Source organism: Durio zibethinus, chromosome 4, assembly GCF_047325235.1.
Source record: "Durio zibethinus cultivar Kanyao isolate XHJ-2024 chromosome 4, ASM4732523v1, whole genome shotgun sequence".
Lineage (NCBI taxonomy): Eukaryota > Viridiplantae > Streptophyta > Magnoliopsida > Malvales > Malvaceae > Durio > Durio zibethinus.
This window is the reverse complement of record NC_143165.1, coordinates 37,092,315-37,110,194: the sequence shown is the minus strand read 5'-3', so window position 1 is coordinate 37,110,194 and position 17,880 is coordinate 37,092,315. Positions and strand designations below refer to the sequence as shown.

At 33.9% G+C, this 17,880-nt stretch overlaps 1 protein-coding gene and 1 pseudogene across 3 annotated transcripts; both read right to left on the bottom strand.

The window, feature by feature from the left end:
- Positions 1-4,264: 4,264 nt before the first annotated feature.
- Positions 4,265-4,874, bottom strand: LOC111288397 (small polypeptide DEVIL 4 pseudogene; annotated as a pseudogene).
- Positions 4,875-8,967: 4,093 nt separating this feature from the next.
- On the bottom strand, positions 8,968-13,530 carry LOC111289080 (serine/threonine-protein kinase STN7, chloroplastic-like). Of its 3 annotated transcripts, XM_089760194.1 has the most exons (7): positions 12,032-12,071; positions 11,853-11,946; positions 10,941-11,324; positions 10,618-10,708; positions 10,460-10,515; positions 9,424-9,835; positions 9,196-9,343 (listed from the first exon to the last, which is right to left on the bottom strand). In XM_089760194.1, the coding sequence occupies exons 3-7, from the start codon at positions 11,100-11,102 to the stop codon at positions 9,330-9,332; spliced, it is 735 nt and encodes a 244-aa protein (XP_089616320.1). In that variant the 5' UTR covers positions 11,103-11,324; positions 11,853-11,946; positions 12,032-12,071; the 3' UTR covers positions 9,196-9,329. The 3 variants fall into 3 exon arrangements, with proteins under 3 accessions (XP_089616319.1, XP_089616320.1, XP_089616321.1); XM_089760193.1 differs by having other exon boundaries at positions 8,968-9,835; XM_089760195.1 differs by lacking the exons at positions 9,196-9,343; positions 10,941-11,324 and adding an exon at positions 12,528-13,530 and having other exon boundaries at positions 9,674-9,835; positions 12,032-12,200.
- Between the last annotated feature and the right edge of the window lie 4,350 nt (positions 13,531-17,880).

The window sequence follows — 17,880 nt, the reverse complement described above, 5'->3', positions numbered from 1 at the left end:
ATCAGAAACTCTTCTTATCAATCCCTATAAAAGGACCCTCAGAATCAAAGGAAACACACAGAAAAACAGAAGGAAAAGAGTACTGATTGAGAGAAAAAGGCAGACAGAAGAGATTCGAAAGCTGAAAAAAGATTTAGAGGCATTAAAATAGCTTTAGGAATCGTTGGAAAATTTTTGAAGATTTTTCTACAAATTTTTTCTGGAAATTTTTGAAAAATTTTCAGATTCCAGTTGAATTTTTCGGCAAAAGTTAAATTTTTCAACTATAATTTCGGCCAAGTTTGAAGTTTTCGACCAGCTGCCCAGTTTTTGATGAATATTCTCAGAAACCGATCAATTTTTCGATGAACTTTCAGTGAAAAACCCAGATTCTGACGAATTTTCTAGAATTCGATGAATATTCAACCGAAGTTCTTCAAAAATTTTAGAGAGAAGGGAGAGGAAAAGAAAGAAGAGAGAGAGGGAAGAAGGCTTCTACTGAAGAAACGAAGGAATCAGCCTTATATACCCTTCCAAAACGACGTCGTTTCTGTGTTAAGTAACTCAGAGGATCCGCGTGCTTTGCCAAGATCCGACCCGACCCGAGTGTCGACCCGTTTTTCGACCTGCGCATGACTCGCCCCTTCGAGCCGTTAGCCAAGCCGAGCCGACACCTCTGAGCCGCTGCTCCGAGCCGTTTTTCTTCCTCAAGCTGAGCCGAGCCTCAAGCCGAGCTGCTCCAGGTTTTTTTTTGTTTTTTTTTTGTTTTTATTATTTTTATTATTTTATTTTATTTTATTTATTTATTATTATATTAGGGTTATTTAATATTTTTTTATTTTATTTATTTCATTTTCTTTAAATAAAATAAAAAAAATAAAAAAAACATTTTTGAGGAAAAATTGAAAGTATCAATTTTTCTTAAGAATAAATCTTCAAAAAGGTTTTTTTTTTTTTGAGAAAAAGTTAAAAGTATTAATTTTCCTCGAAATTAAGAATTTCAAAAAAAATTATGTTTAAGAAAAAATTGAAAGTATCAATTTTTCTTAAGAATAAATTTCCAAAAAAAGAGTTTTTTTTTTAAGAAAAGTTGAAAGTATCAATTTTTTCTTGTACAAAAGCAATCATTTTTTTCTTTTTTATTTCTTTTAAATTTTTTTAATGTTAAATAATCCGACGATGGAGCATCTGCAAGTGAAACAGTAGTTTTCGTGCATACTCTTGAGGTGAAGAGATTTTTTCAATTTTTTGCTAAAAGTATTAGAGTTAATTGAAAACAATTTCCAACAACTAATTACTAACTAATTACTTGATAAATTTTTAAGGCTTATTGGATAACACAAAATTAAGCTGGTACCATCTTTTGATGAGTGTTGTGAGGGTGCTATAACCTTCCTCACACGTAACCAAACTTTCGAACCCTATTCTGGTTAGTAGACCCGAGCCTATTCTTTTAGGGACCCTTAAACTTAGGTGTTCAATGACATATTCCTTAGATGACCAATTGCACCTAGATAAAAAAGATTCGTGACGACTCTTTAAGTCAATGTCTAACGATAGATCTTCGGATCTAGACGTTATGACATATCCTATCATAATTGATAATCCCAAACATTATGAAAATGGAGAGAATTTCAGAAAGCCATAAGAAACAATCCAAAATCAAAGGTTGATCTTAATTAAAACTCAAGTTTAACGTTCCCAACAGTCGTAATACAATATCCCTTCATTTATACGTACCTCGGAACCGTTGAGATAACCAAATTGAACCAAAAGATCAACTACTTTCCCAAACTAATGTTGCATGGTGTTGCTAATTTGTAATTTGTATGAATCACTTAATTCAACGAACGAGGGAGTTAAGTTGGTTGGCTTGAACTTTATCGCCGGAGGGGGGGGGGGTTAACTGGATAAGCTGGTAGCTTAAATCATCAGAAAAGCTGCTTTTATATATCTTCTCATAACCGAAACCAATGATTGGCAATCACAACAAAATCATTATAAACTGTCGTACACACCTTACCTGCTGTGCCCTGCGGGCCGTATATGAGAATTTTGTTCATTCTTTTTTAGAATTTATCAAAAGGAGACAAGAAATTAGTTGTCTATAATTTCCTGTAGACACAGATTTGACATACCAAGAAACCTAGCCTTTTTTTTTCTCTTTAATTAATAAACTATGTAATTTGCATTTCCTTCTCTATTGTATCTTCGTTCACAAAGCATCAAACATATATTTTAATAATAATAATAATAATAATTAATACCATATTCGACAATTTCTTGAAGAGAAAATTAGGCCTTTAACAACTTCACTTATAATTAGTAGTTGGAAAGAGTGATTACATCATGAATTACTTTTTTAATAATATTATTTGATCAAATTGAAATGAATCACATGCATGCTAAAAGGCATTTAAAATCCATATATACTATTGTTATCACCCCATATGGGATCATTGTACAGAAACAAAAGCTTTTAAATAACTTAAACCAATCCAATTATCCTTTTTCTGAATCTCAGTGGGCGCAATTTTGACTGATATTTAACATTCAGCTTAGCTTTCTAATTAGACTTTTAGAATTTGGGTCGATGCATGCTAATCCATTTGGAAGTCCATCATATCTGAATTTGGACGCAAGACAGATCATATACGAATTGCTTTTGCTGCTTTACTAAAAATCCTTAACTCCTAAGATCAGGGAGAGAAGTAATGAGAAAAGAGAAGTGGCAAAAGGAAAGCCTGCATTAAGAATTCATTCATGCATTATACACATAACACAATAACAAGGAGCAGAGGAACTAGGACCCTGGACCCCTTTGTTTTTTTGTTGATTGGAAATTAGAATCAGACATGTATATGTGGTGTTGGGGGTTGTGGATTGGGAGCCAACTCCTGCCCGTTTGACCATTCTTATTTCCCCAAACTCCCACACCCCCAGTTGAGTTCACACGGTGGCACCTTTCCTATCCTATGTGGCCGAGCCGACAACAGAATATTAGATTGCAAATTCAGCTCCTGTTGCTGCCGACAACCATGACCCACCAATATGTATAGGAACATCTCTCCTACCAAGTGAAAACTCATATGAGATTACACGTGTCTTTGATCAAGAGGGTAGCTGTTGTGTTTTGTGTGAGGGCTGAAAGTATTAGATGATTACTAAATTGGCCCCCCAAAAAAGAAAAAGACAAGCTTTGCCTAGTCCCTAGTTCTCTTCTGTTTTGCCTTTGGGTATCTCACAAGAAGAAGATGAGAGACAAAGACCAAACAAAAGCCATGGGACATCTTAAACGTACACGTGCCGCACCTGAACGTGGGTTATGATCCAATAATTCATCTGCCCCACCACATGGAGTTTTGGCCACCATGGAATAAATAAGCCATATATTTCTTTTTGGATGCTCATTTATTCAATGGTGATAAAATGATTAAATATAATTAAAAATGATTTTCATTACAATAGAACATGGACAATGCTAGCTGTTTGATCAAATACAAGACAATTAAAACAAGGATTATGATAGAGACCGCTTAACTTGGTTTAATTTTATATAAGCATACATGGTCTTTGATTAATGTCACAAAGGTTGTTCTAGGTTAGGTTGTTTCTTTTACTGGTACTATATATATAGTCAAATTTCGAAAAGGAAACGGGAGACAATCAATCATGATATTTTTCAGGGACAGATTTTAACAATTTTGAAGCTGGTTTTCGGAGAGGAAGGGAAAAGAAGAAGGAGAATATTTGGAGAATTAAACTAGTTTACTTGTAGCATTGTACCATTATTATTACTTTGTAGTTCTTTTATATGATTAAGGGGCCTACATAAGCAGGGGATCTCATCAATATCTCTAACTCTTATCCACTTTAGTCGTTGTTTCCTCCTTTATTATTAATGCCCCCCCCCCCCCGCCCCCCCCCCCCCCCCCCCCCCCAAAGTGCTGCATACATAGACTGGTCAATTCCTAACTCAAATGACTGATGATAAATTTAACAATTTCAAAAAATATAAACAAAAAGTATGCTTAGTTATAGTAGCCTATTAAAAGTGAGTGAAATGACAATAAATAATATTGCTAAAAGGCTAAAGCTGTCGTCCTAAGGGCATTTCCATTATTAATTATGCATTATTAACTTGTGCAATAACCCAGAGTCAACGACTTTGAATCTTTGATCACTTCATGAAAAAAGGCAGCCGAAAAGCCTTTGCAAGTTGGGCATATTCTTCTACCCATGAATTTGTCCTCTAACAAAACTCATTGCAAACTGTCATGGTTACTAATAATAACCGGAAATGATTCGAGTCCAGCACTCAAAGTTAGGCTTTCATGCTCATGATGTTGATTATATATGGTAAGCCGTAAAGAATTCATGACCAAAAAGAAAAAGCAGATGTTAAAGATTAATAAACGACCATATACTTTGTTAAATAATATCAAAGATTTAGTTAAAAGCTATATCTAATTTACATCTAGGCCATAAGGCCGAGGCATACAAAACTTGTTTTTGACTTCCGATGACATCCGCTGCTAGTATTTACACTCCACCAAAAGAAGAAGAAAGAAAGAAAAAGACCCCCCAAATCCTCCATGACCATTACCATTAGCATGGCCTGGGAATTTCAATCATGCCAGCAAACAAGCATAACCACACATCTTCGTATTATATAAAGCTTAGCCCTTTGCTCTCGGAGGGCCCCTCCAAGGCCTCTGCTTGATAGCCTTCTCTTTGAGGCTCCCATGGTGGCACTGCTTATCTTCATCTTTACCTTTTGCTGATGATGAATTTGATTGTTGTGAGTGAAGAGAAAATAGAGGGTAAACTTTGTGAGTTATGCGTTTGGCTGATGAGGTGAAAGAGGTTATGTTTGAGGGAGTTCTTATAGGAAGGAAAGGGGTGTGGTCCTCGCTTACATTGGTCTAGTAAAGAACCAACGATGGGGCATGAGAAGGCGTGCAATGCCCCTTAACCCACCAGACAACAACAATTAGACCCCACCACAGCCATACCCCAACACCAAAGGAAAATTATAAAGGAATCCAAACAAGCCCCTATCCCTTTCTCTCTCTCTCTCTCATTTTCTCTGCCCTGTCATGCTCTTTATCCTAGCTTCTGTCGGCATCACTCACCAGCACAATTGGGACGGCCATAAATTTCAATAAGCTACATAATTTCTCTTGTTTATAATTATTTATGCCCTTGCCTTTCAATTTGTGGATGACGAGGAGATTATTAATGGATTGTGAGGTGATCATCTCTTTTTTCTTAAAAAAAATTGCTTTTTTTTTGTTTCTTTCTTATTTTCTGTTGGAACCAACTTTTTTTTTAAACAAAGAGAGTTGAATCCTACAAAATAATTCATATTAACTTCCACTCACTTGTTTAATTAGAGACTTGAAATTTGATAATGAGCTCATCTTATCATCTTTTGTGACTCTAATTTAAGTCATCTATGTAGGGACATGGGTATCAATCAAATTAACATTAATGTTGTCATGGACGACTAATTTTACTTATTAAGTAATTTAAACAATAAACTAGTTAATGGGTTAATGATATATGATGAGACAAGAAACTGAGTTTTGGAGACATTATTCAACTACTAATGACAATTACAACTAAGTGGCTTGGCTGCATGTTTGCGTCTCTGTAGGAGATGCCAAAAAAACTCCCTGTCAGAGAATTATCTTCATAATTACATGATTTAACATAATCTTGATGCTCTCTTTTGTCACAAACATAACAAGACAGCATTAGGCGTAATATTGTTTAAAAAAAAAAGTTACTAGTATAAGTTTCTGGTTTATGGAGATTGATGTTCGAGTTTTGACCATTTCTTTTAAAAATTATTACTTCTCAGTTTTGATTAATGAATTTATTAGATTGTATTTAGACAAGCTAGCTTTGCTACATATAGCTAAATCATGTAACCATGTAAAGTTGACAGCAGACCCAATAAGAATAAGATCCCATCAACATTGTAATTCTTGAGATTGGCTACGAATTTGAATTCAATTCACATCTGAACTTCATATGGTTGAAATCCTGGTGAAACATTTGACAGAGTGGCCAAAGTGGATATGAGATAATTTGTATATAGGAATATAAAAAGAATGATATATTTTGCATTTCCAATATTCAAATCACAGGGTTCTTCCTGTTTTTGCTCGTTGGCTGCTGAAAATATTGATCAGAAGTACTGGCTTTGCAGGAGTTTGAATCCACTTTACAATAAAATTGATCACATGAACAACAAAAATCCCCTAAAAATCAGTAACCCCAACGCGCTCTCCAGCCTCAAGGTTATGACCAAAGATTCCATTATAATAATAGAATAATAAGATTGATAAAAACAAGGTAAGAGCTCAAACCCCAACTAAGTGATTGATTAAAATACACCAAACTAAAAGCAAAGCAAGGCACCACTTGTTTGGTCTCGTGTTTCTCCCGTATGAACATATATATATATATATATATATATATATATATATATATATAGGACGTTAACTTCCATTAACCCTCGCTCGCCTCTATATACAATTAATCATTTTCTATTCTATCTTTGAACAATTTTTTAGGTTGTCAATATCGGTTTGAGAGCTATCCATTCTTTTTAAGAGTGTAGACAAGATTTTAAGATTCTATTTGTATTGTCTGCTAACTTATATACTCAGTTGCTCTGCTGATTTGGACGATATAATCAAGCTGATTTTCTTTCAATTAATCTCAGCTTAATTAAATCTTACAGGAAAAACTTTATCTAATCAAATTGGCAATCCGACTGATCTTGTAATTAGCTTTATCTAATCAAATTATATTCTTTATGTTTTTATTCTCTTAATTTGTTAGTCTATAAGATCATTTTTGACATATATAAATTATTGATTTTCAAAGCTGTAATCTTACAACCTTTGAAGACAATGAATATAATTGATCATGTCATAGTGTAATTATTTATGCTTTCAATAAAAGGTAATTAGTTCTTCTCTTTGGTCAAATTCAGCGGTTGTTTCCTATAGCAGAATATCAAAATGGTTATGATCTATGGAGTATTTAGAGTTTAGACACCCAAAGCTTTGGGAATTTCAACTAGATTAGAGACAACGTCACATAAACTAATCTATCAAATGCACTGTGATCAAAGTTTTACAGGTTTAGATTAAAGTGGTGGCTCCAGCTCTTGCTGCTGCTGCTACTGCTACAGCATTTACATTTATAATTAAAATGGCTGGCTTGGCTTGGTTGTATTGTACTGAACAAGGAGGTCAGAGTTGCACGTGAAGTTATCGTGAATTACACAGGCATGCATTGCCTGTAACAGACTCAACATTATTGATATAATTAATATTCTCTAATCTTCTTATATTTTCATGATTTTGAATCACGAACTCATGATCACCATATATGTATTTGTTCTTGCAGCTTCTTTATTATTGTGCATCTTTTTTCCCACATGTAGTGCTTCTGTCACCTTATTTGTAATACTCTAATCCTACATCAAATGTTCTAAAAATTTGCTATGATATATATATATATATATATATATATATAAACTCAAACTTACGAAGTACTATTTGTAAAATAAAATTATAAGACCTTCGAATCAAAACGAATAATATCTCGCAAGTTGAATATGGATCTTCATAAATGATATAAAGGTCACCAATTGAACAAAAATTAAATGTTACATGGTGATAACTACTTCTAAAATTTTAATATTTGGTGTCATTTGATAGATTTATGTGTTTTGCGTTGAGCTTGATGAAAACATCAAGCTTTGATACGATATCATTTTTATCAAATAAAATCATGAAACTTTTGAATTAAAATAGATAATATTTCATAGAGTACGGGCGTCCACATTCTCTCCCCCTTAATTGCAGTTTAAATTAAAGCTTCAATCATTCAAATGGCTAAAAGTTTCCACTGCCCCTTCAACTCTTTCTTTGTCTTCAAGGTGAGCAAAGATCAGCGTCCCAATTCTTATAGCTGCTGGGATCCTGGAAACGTACCGTTTGATCTGAACCATTGAGAAAGGAGAGGTACTGATCAAGGCATAATTTTATTATATTTATATTATTATTTGAGACCTTAATTAATTCAAAATTTCTCCATTTATATTTAACTAGATATTATCATAAAAGAAAGGAATGGAGAAGGGAAAGGGATGATATTGTCAAAGACCTAGCTATATAAATTTAACAAATTTCCAAATGTCCTAGGATTAATCGTATCGATGATCTTTGACAATTATGATTCTACTCATTATTGCCTTTGATCAGCGCCATTAATGCTACAGTTGTCTCCTTCCTTGCATATAAATTATAATGGACTTTGCTTAGGAATGAGATCAGTTTATTTAGTACTTAAGTAATCACGTACGGATGAATTTTTAAAGCTGATCATGGTGTCTAAGCAATCAACTCTCCATGGTCGGCAAGGTCATTGCTGGTCACCGTACAATAATAGGTTTTAGCATGTTAGTTGACTTAATTTCATGCCGAGCGCCTTGTCAACAATGTGCTGATTACAAATGCAGATAGGTTTTGGGATAAGGAAAAGCATTCTAATTTACCTGATTGCTCTCTCTAGAATTATTAAACAATAAGTGATCGGAACAGGATGTTTGACTGACAACTCCAAACAACATTATGTGAAAAGAAAAACAGAAGATGGAGCAGCTAGGTTTATGTTTTACGAAGTTGGTTGGCATAAGTTCGTGGAGTTCTTTCCTAGGATGTCATGCAATTTTTCCTGGTTACTGAGAGGAAAAAAATGTATATATCAGTGCCAATTACTCCAATAGTACTTCTCTTGTTTTTTCATTTCCAATGATGAAACATAAACAAGTAACTTCTAGATATTATATTAAACATGAGTGTATAGCCCTTGGCAGCTGGCTTTGGAAACTCTGAGGAAAACCGTATAGTCTTCAGAAAAATTATGAAAAGACATAGACAGCATGATTCATAGCAGTTTCAGTTCATTCAAAACTACACTAAAACTTTTATTATTCACAAATTCCCTTGCACGTGCATTCAAAAGATTCCTAGTATGTTCCTACTGAGTTCCATCTAAATTCCTTTATCATCACTACTCCTTTCTACCAGAATGGTCAGTTGTCATTAACACACAAATACACCCAAAAAAGAGAAAAACAAATTATCTTATAAAAAAAAGTCATGTATATGCAACTCTATTTTTCTCTGTGGATCCACCTGCGTCACCATATACTTTCACTGTGTCTGCTAAGTTCATCCATGCTCTCATTCAATGTTCTGACAATCTTCCTCCGAAGTAGAAGAGCGGAAGCAAGAGCATTTGGTTGTGGACTTGCTTCCTTCTTACGCTCTATATCCTGCACAACGAGGAAAAACCTCAGTTGAAGGGTATCATGATGCTTGCAAGAATGCAATCTAACTATAGTTTGATACAGACTCTGAGCTCCTGAAGTTGTGCTTCTGTGAAGCCACCCTCTCTCTGTTCCAGATTTTGCCATTAAAGTGATTACCCAATTGGCAGCTTCCCAATAATCTTGCTGTGCAGCCCTAAAGAACTGCAGCTTCATATTCCGTATGAAGGACAGAGCTAACAGCCCATCCCTATCGAAGTAAGGGTAAGCCAAAGCTGCTTTTGCACTGATCCTTTGTCTCGCTTTATAGCGAACCGTTGATGTCAGATGTTCCCATCCTATCCCATTATCTAAATCCAGCAGCTCAAAGCCCTTCTGGAGGTCAGAGCTAGCACGAGCCTCTACTATTTTCCTCCTTGCAACCAAGTCATAATCACACCTCTTTAGCCGACGGTTGAATTGAATCAAGGCACTGTCTGCCCGTAATGATCGAAATGCCTGTTTGAGGAAAGCTGTTTTGAGTTTAATAGAGCTAGTTCTTCAATTATAGCATAATGATTACAACAACAACAGTGTTATTATTCACAGATGTTGCACCTAGAAATATACGATGTCAGAAACTTAACTATAGACATTGAAAGCTATATATTGCCGGTGCTTAAGTATTTAATCTTATCTGGAGCAAGCCTAATTAACTTTGAGCATATCATCTTGAGACTTCCCACATCTTTCATATGTGATTTTTCATGCACTACAAAGTTTTGAGTACTTCATTTTTATTTTTGACCATGTTCGCAATTGAGACCAGAGAAAATCAGCTTGAAACATCGGGATATCTTGTCTTTATATTATTTGAACTAATTCGACTAGTCACAAGAACTTAACTTTGAAACAACCCATTCATTTCTTGAAGTTTAGCTTCTCAAAGTTTTGCAGTATCTGTTATGTTTCAAGTTAACTTATCTCTTAAATATATGATCGCAAAAGTGATGTTAATTTTAATAAAGAACTTTTTGTCTGCTTTCATCAACATCTGTTGCATCAATTCAGTATTTTAACATTACAACATTTTGACAAACAATCAAAGAAGACTTAAGCATCATCTTCCAGTTTTCCACTCACCATTTGTAGGAAAATGAGACCAGCACTGTAGATATCGAATCCATCTGGTAGATTATCTGTTCGGGAATAACATCATCAATGACAACAAAAAGTCCGTGTCAATGAAAGCCAAAGAGCAAGGTGTTCATAAACTGGGGAGAATATACTGGTATACAAACCTGCCACAGAACAGGAGAAAGTGCAGTTGCCACTGGAGCAGAGGGTCCAGGAGTCTGTGTACTCATGATATATTGCTCTGGTGCAGCATATCTAAGAAAAATTGAAAATTTGAAACCCTGATAAATCAAGAAGCAATTATATGGAGGTGGATTCAATGTAATGAAGTATCAGAAACATGTGGATATGAGGACAAGTTGGCAGAACAGTTTTGCAGGCTTCAATCAATCAGAAAGCAGTTGGAGATGGAGGATATTGATGCAACTTAGACATTTGGTCTTTCGATTCATCAAACATAGCGATGGGGATGCATTATGGTCTTCACCTGGGACTTCCTACTCAGATGCCTATGTGGAAGTGCTTTCTGAGAGATTATTTCAGAGTTGGTGGAAGTTTCCAGGCACCAGGTAAACGTTAAATATGGGATTAATTCTGCTAAATTTTGCTTCATTCTCTTTTCTCTCGCCAGCCCTGGAACCTTGGACATGTAGCTTGGGTACTCTGATCCAAGCACACAAGGCAACAAGCCGAAAGAGGGCCAGTAATTCTGTTAAACTTTGAGCTTAAAATTTGTTGATTTGAACCAAATGAAGTTCACGAGCTGTTGACCCTTGATGATTTGTCTCCTTATTTAAGCTTCATGATCTGATTGTAGTGCAATTTCATATTGTTTATCTTCACATTTCATGTGGATGCTAATTTACTGGTGCTGGTTCAATAGCATGATATCAAATGAAAATATATAAGAACAAATGCTTCAGCAGAATGCTATACTGATAAGTTGAAAACAAATTATAGAACTATGGTGGGTTTGTGAACTATTTTTCCAATTGGAACTGAATTGTTTGCAATTAGATGAATATAAACTGATATCAAGACTTGTAACAGGATTAGGAAATGAAAATTTTTGCAAATTTTGCATTGTGCATGTATTTTGATTATAGGTGCATTCTGCTTGTCTTACTCAAATTACTCCACTGATTTCCATGTTGAATCAAACACTTTTATTTCATATTCCTCTATTATCCAGTTCCACTGCAAACACTTTTAGCACTTTTCTAGGCAAAGTGATGACAGGGGAACATTATACATGCCATGGACCAAACCTATTCTTAGGTTAAAGACCTAGCAGACATGAATTATCACGATAGCAATTGTGGATAATACTTTTCATCAGTTAAACATCAGTCCACAGTTAGAAATCAGATATCTCTGTTGCTTATAAATAGTATTTTACCTTGGATCCAAAAGAAATTCCTTTGGAATATAGTTGATGCCCACTGTCAAATCTGCCGCAGCTCCAAGATCAATGATTTTAAATGTAAGAGACCCTACTCAAGTTTCAAAACAGCAAAGAATTAATCTAGAAATTCTAGAGTTGGAAAATCTTTATTATGTAAAACTTGATACCATTACCTTCTGAGAAAATAATATTTTGGAGCTTAATATCCCTGTGCACAATTCCTGTTGAATGAAGACCATCCAAGGCAAATAAGATCTGTCTCATGATAGTTTAAATGATTTGATTTTCCCTTTCCAAGCCCTTGGGCAAGTTCTGAACCTCCCAAAGTATCATGGTTTCCCCCTGATATTATACAAAAGAATTACTAGAGTTGGCAATTATAGAAAGGTAAAGTAAAATAAGATAAACTACTGATTTATGAAAGTTGAAACTATTAAAATTCCTATGACAGTCTATAACCAAAAAAAAAATAGTTAAGATTCAATGTCTACTTTAAAAATGGCCTAATAATCTAACCATCCACCTACAAGATTACCTCCACAAAGGTAGAGAACGGGGGAAAAGTCTGTGTGGATTACATGGTATTTGGCAAATAAATTGCCAGGAAAACAGAAAAAAATCAAAATGTAATTCAACAAAAAGAAAAAGCTGATGAGAGAAAGTTCCAACATTGTACGGAAACTCTTTGATCCGCATCAAATCTGAAAGTGTGGCCTCTCCCTCAAAACGCCACACAAGCCAATATTCTCCTCCTTTCTTTGAGGAACCCTGAAGATGTTTCATGATAACGATTTCAAGTCAGATGCTAGAAATGAATAAAGAAGAAAAATAAATAAATGATCTAGTCCCAGCTATCAAACTAAACTTTATCGATTCAGATAATGATACCCTAAATTCATATGGTAGTTGTAGTAGTAGTAGTAGTAGTAGTAGTAGTAGACCTCAAGAAAGCCTTATACAAAATCAGCACAGCTGTTTGCACAAGCTCTTCTCACGCGCTCATTCATCCAGATTTCCACTGCACCATATTCAGTAGCCTTTTTCAAGACCAAGTCGCCCTCTTTCTTATGAAGAACAAAACGCAAAAATTAGTTAACGGCTGACATCCCATATTCATTGCCACTATTGGAAACTTACAAACAGCCTATTCAATCACCTCTCAAGAGCCGTCATGCTATATAAACATATCACCAATTCTTTTTGTTTTTGAAGTCAAAGAATCCGAAACCACTTACTAATGAAAGTGATGGGGAGATATGTCACACTTGGAGTCTATGGGATCACACCAAAAACTCATACATACATATTTTAGACATCACTTGAACCCAAAAGCTTAAACTATTAAAATTTTAGGTCTTCCATATATATGTATATAGCACATCTCATTCACATTTCTTAATGACATGACATTCTTTACTCCGTGAACCATCTCAACAAAAGGCAGCTAACTCCAACAGCTTAACATCCCAATTCAGATGGTAACTTGATAAATTAAGCACCACTTATTACACAAAATGCAAGTAAAGTCAAAGGTATGCGGAAATGAATGCAGAATTTTACACAGTGGATTTCTCAAACACGCCATAACTTTGAGTTTACTTCTTAGCCAATGAAACTCTATACACCACAGCAAAAGCAACCTCGCCCAGTTTCTTTCCTAGAAGAAAATCATCCCGTACAGCCAGAAAACAAACGCTTTTAACCACAAAACAAATCCCCCGCGAGGAATTGGTATCAAGTTGGTCTAAGAGTGATAGTTATTTCAGTTTTTTTTTTGTGGTTTGAAGCGTCCCAGGCCACCACATATTTACACGTTGACAGAAATCAGGGAATTTACTTATAGCCGTTATTATCCATTGGAAATCGGCAGGAACAGGCCTTTCCACGCGATGAGGCCCTCTCTCATTTGGATTTTAATTCTTCTGAAATGTTAATGGGCCATAATTGCGATGTTTGGATGGTACAGCAGCTCTCACATCCACTACTAGCTAGTACTACCACTTGGTTAGCTTTCCGTAGGTATAAAAAATAAAAAATAAAAAAAAAAAACTTTATTCTGTTGGTGTGCATGGTGGAACCATTGAGTATGTTATATTTATGAATCTATTCTTTATTACGTTGGTTTTTTTTTTTAGCCATACAAGGGTTTAAAACCCTATAACCAAGCATAAAAGAATTAAATAGTCCTTGATGAATAGGCTTTAGTTTTAGGTCACCTCCACATGGAGGAAATTAAACCCAACAAATCTTTTATTTTCTAACTATGTGGAAAGAATTACTATTCCGGAGATAAAACAACAAACTTCAAACTTCTCATTTTGTAGCTTTACTAGCTTAAAAGTACTATTCTTATGCAAAGATTTCATCTTATCTTGCATGGCATCAACTCATTTTTTCTTGTGTTCATCTTTTATGGCCTCTACATAACATTCGGGTTCTTCATCTTCAGTTAGTAACACATACTTATCAACAAAATACCATATGGAAGGTTGTCGTTATCGAGTAAACCTCCTGAGTGAAACTTCTAGTAAAATCTCTGGTTAAACCTTTGATACTGGTAACTGTTCATAAGTATCATCACCCAATTCAATTTATGTAGGATTGATATCAATATCACCTGTATTATATTGGTTATCCTTAACATCTTCAACCTCTAGGCACATGTATTAGAGGAACCAGATTCAAATCAATCAAACCATTACTGCATCGTGGAATTAACATATCGATTTTCTAAATATCTTGTATGGTTTGGTCTTCAACAAAAATAATATCCCTACTTCTTATAAGTTTCTGTTACATTGGATCATAAAACTTGTAGCCAAACTCATCTTGGCTATAACCAGGGAACACACATTATCTAGTTTTGGCATTAAGCTTGGACCTTTCATCTTTGAGAATATGCACAAAAGCCTTATATCCAAATGTGTGCAAATGATCATAGAACACATTTTTCCTTGACCAAACTTTATTTGAAACATCAAAATCTAGAAGAACACATAGTGAGAGATTCAAAACATGTACAATTGTATTCAAAGCCTCACCTTAAAAAGATTTTAATAATTGTGCTTATGAAAGCAAACATCTCACTCTTTCCATTTATGTCTTGTTTATCCTCTCAGCTAACCTATTCAACTAAGAAGTTTTGGGAGGTAACCTTTGATATCTAATACTCTGTTATATGCAATACTTATCAAAAGGTCCAGTGTACTCACCATCATTATCAGTTTTTATGCATTTCAATTTTAACCTTGTTTGTCTTTTAACTAAAACATAAAATTGTTTAAATACATCTAATACTTGGTCTTTTGATTTAAAGTTATAAACCTATATGTTCCTTGAATGATCATCAATAAAAGTCATAAAATAGATGGAACCACCAAATATTTTTGTTCTCATAGGATCGTAAATATCAAAATATACTAAATCAAGTATACTTGACTTTTTTTATAGAAGGGATGTCTTGAATGCAACTTTGGTTTGTTTTCCTATCAAGCAATGACCACACTTCTTTAAGGATGCATTCCACACTTTAAAAAAAAAAATTTTTTTTTTGGTCAAAACCTTCAAACCCTTCTCGTTCATGTAACTAAATCACTTGTGCCAAAGCTCAATTGTATCATTATTATCTACTATATTGATAATAGAATCAAATAACTTTGCTTGCATTGAATACAATAAGGAATGCTTTATACCTCGAGCTACAACCATATAACATTTAGTGAGCTTCCACTAACCATTATAAAAATTGTTGCAAAACCTTACATCATCAAGCTTTCCTGCAAAAATCAAATTTATGTGAATATTATGAATATGTTTAATATTTTTCAAGAACTACATAGTGTCATTATTGGTCTCAAAGAACACGTCTCCCATACCAATGGCTTTAGCTGAGCTATCATTACTTATTCTAATACTCTCAAAATCATCAGATATGTAAGATGCAAAATAGTCTTTTTGAAATATAGCATGAATTATGGCACCAATATCAATCACCTAACTAGTTTCATGGCGTGTACGATTAACAATAACATCATCATATAAAATAAAAAAATCATTTGTGACAATAACAACTTTATTAGGATTATTACCATCATCATTCTTCTTTTCCTTATCTTTGTCACTAGTATTGTCTCTCTTCAACTTTCGACAATATCTTTTTATATGCCATTTCAGACCACAATAATGACTCTTAACTTTGACAAATCTATTAGACTTACTTTTGCTTTTGTCTTTATTATTATGACCTTTATTTTTACTCTTCCTTTTATTTTCTATAACTAAAACTTCAGAGTGTGAAAATGAACTATATGACTTTCTTCTCATCTTTTCATTCAAAACATCATTCTTAGCCAAATCCATAATAATAATATCATTTGGGGCTAACTTAGATAACATTGTTCTAAACATTTTCCATGAGTCTCATAGCGTACCAAAAAGCCATAAGCTTTCTATCTCATCTTCAAACTTGAGATTCATGCCAGTCAACTGATTAATAACCCTTGATATGCATTTAAGTGATCTATCATAGAAGTTTCATCTTGATATTCCAAGCTCATCAATTGCTTAATTAAAAATAGTTTATTATTCTAAGTTTTTCAAGCATACAACTCCTCAAACGTGCTCTAACAAGTGCATGCATGTTTTTTTCCACTAAGATAGTTCAAAACATTATCATCTAGCTACCGTCTAATATAACCACATACTTGTTGATGAAACAAATTTCATTCCACATATGTTTTATTTTCAGGTTTTTCAATAGCAAACATAGACAAATAAAAATCTTTCACATCTTTTATATTCACTTTTCATACATGGTAATTTGAACCGTTCAAATTACCATGTAGGGAATATATTATGCAATGAAAAAATCAAATTATTCATCTCTTGTGTAAATTTAGCATGAATCAAATAAATAAAGCTAATAAATGAATTACCAAACTACAAACACACGGACACAAGCAATTTACGTGAAAAACCTCCTCCAAATAAGGAGTAAAAATCATGAGCACCAACAAATAATCTTCACTATCAAAATAATGAGAATACAAAGTTCGCTCTAATTAGAACTAGAGGTATATAACCACAATATCTCAAAATTAAATAATCTTTGTAAAGAAATAATCTTGCAAGAAAAAATTAAAAAAATCTTAGCAAATTTAGAGATTAATAAATATTCACGAAATTAGTAGATAAAAAACTCGAAACCTGATCTTTACCGTTTAGAATAAAGAATAATGAATTGTTAACACACTAATAAAATTTCAGTTCAATCAGACAACAAATTGATATCGATAAAATTACTCGACCAAAACTGTACAAAGCCTTCTTTTCTTCCTTTTTTTTGCTCTATTTTGCCGTCACATTCTCTTGTTTCTTTTTCAATAATATAAGAGTTTAAAACCTTGTAACCAAACATAAAATGAATAAAAAATCATTAGTGAATGAGTTTTAATTTTAAGCCACCTCCACGTGGAGGAAACTAAGCCCAATATTAACAACTGACCCAGTTGCTGTTTTGTGTCCTACTTTTTGATAAAATTTGATTGAAACAACATTTTTGGACCCTGATATGACTACAGAAATATCTAAAGCATCAACAAAATGGAGTCTTATTTGTACTCACCTTTTATGTGCCTAATGTTGCTAACTCAAATTTTATAAATAGCTATATTTTTACGCAATTTTCTTATTCGGTTAACTGTGATTTATTTTCCTCCAGTCTCTCCGGTAACAAAGGCTTGTGTGGACTACCTTCTTTATCATATTGTCCTCCGTTTTGGGAAAATGGCCGCTTATCTGAAGGTGGTAAAATTGCAATAGGCATACCATGCTTCCTTTTTGTTTCTGTGGTGCTATCGGTGGGGTAAAAATGATTATGATTTTGTGGCCTACCTTCAGATTTAATGTGTAATGCAAGTATTATCTCAAGAGTTCAGTACTTTTGTTGGTTGCCTCTGCTTGATTTGTGTATCAGCATTAAAATAGATATATATGTTGTCATCTTGCACATATTTTAACCATC

Coding starts and splice junctions, on each gene's coding strand:
- LOC111289080 (XM_089760193.1), bottom strand. CDS start 11,102: ATGTCCAAGGTTCCAGGGCTGGCGAGAGAAAAGAGAATGAAGCAAAAT. Junction 10,516..10,617: donor TTTCTCCTGTTCTGTGGCAG/GTTTGTATACCA, acceptor ATTCCCGAACAG/ATAATCTACCAGATGGATTC. Junction 9,836..10,459: donor GTCTCATTTTCCTACAAATG/GTGAGTGGAAAA, acceptor TTCCTCAAACAG/GCATTTCGATCATTACGGGC.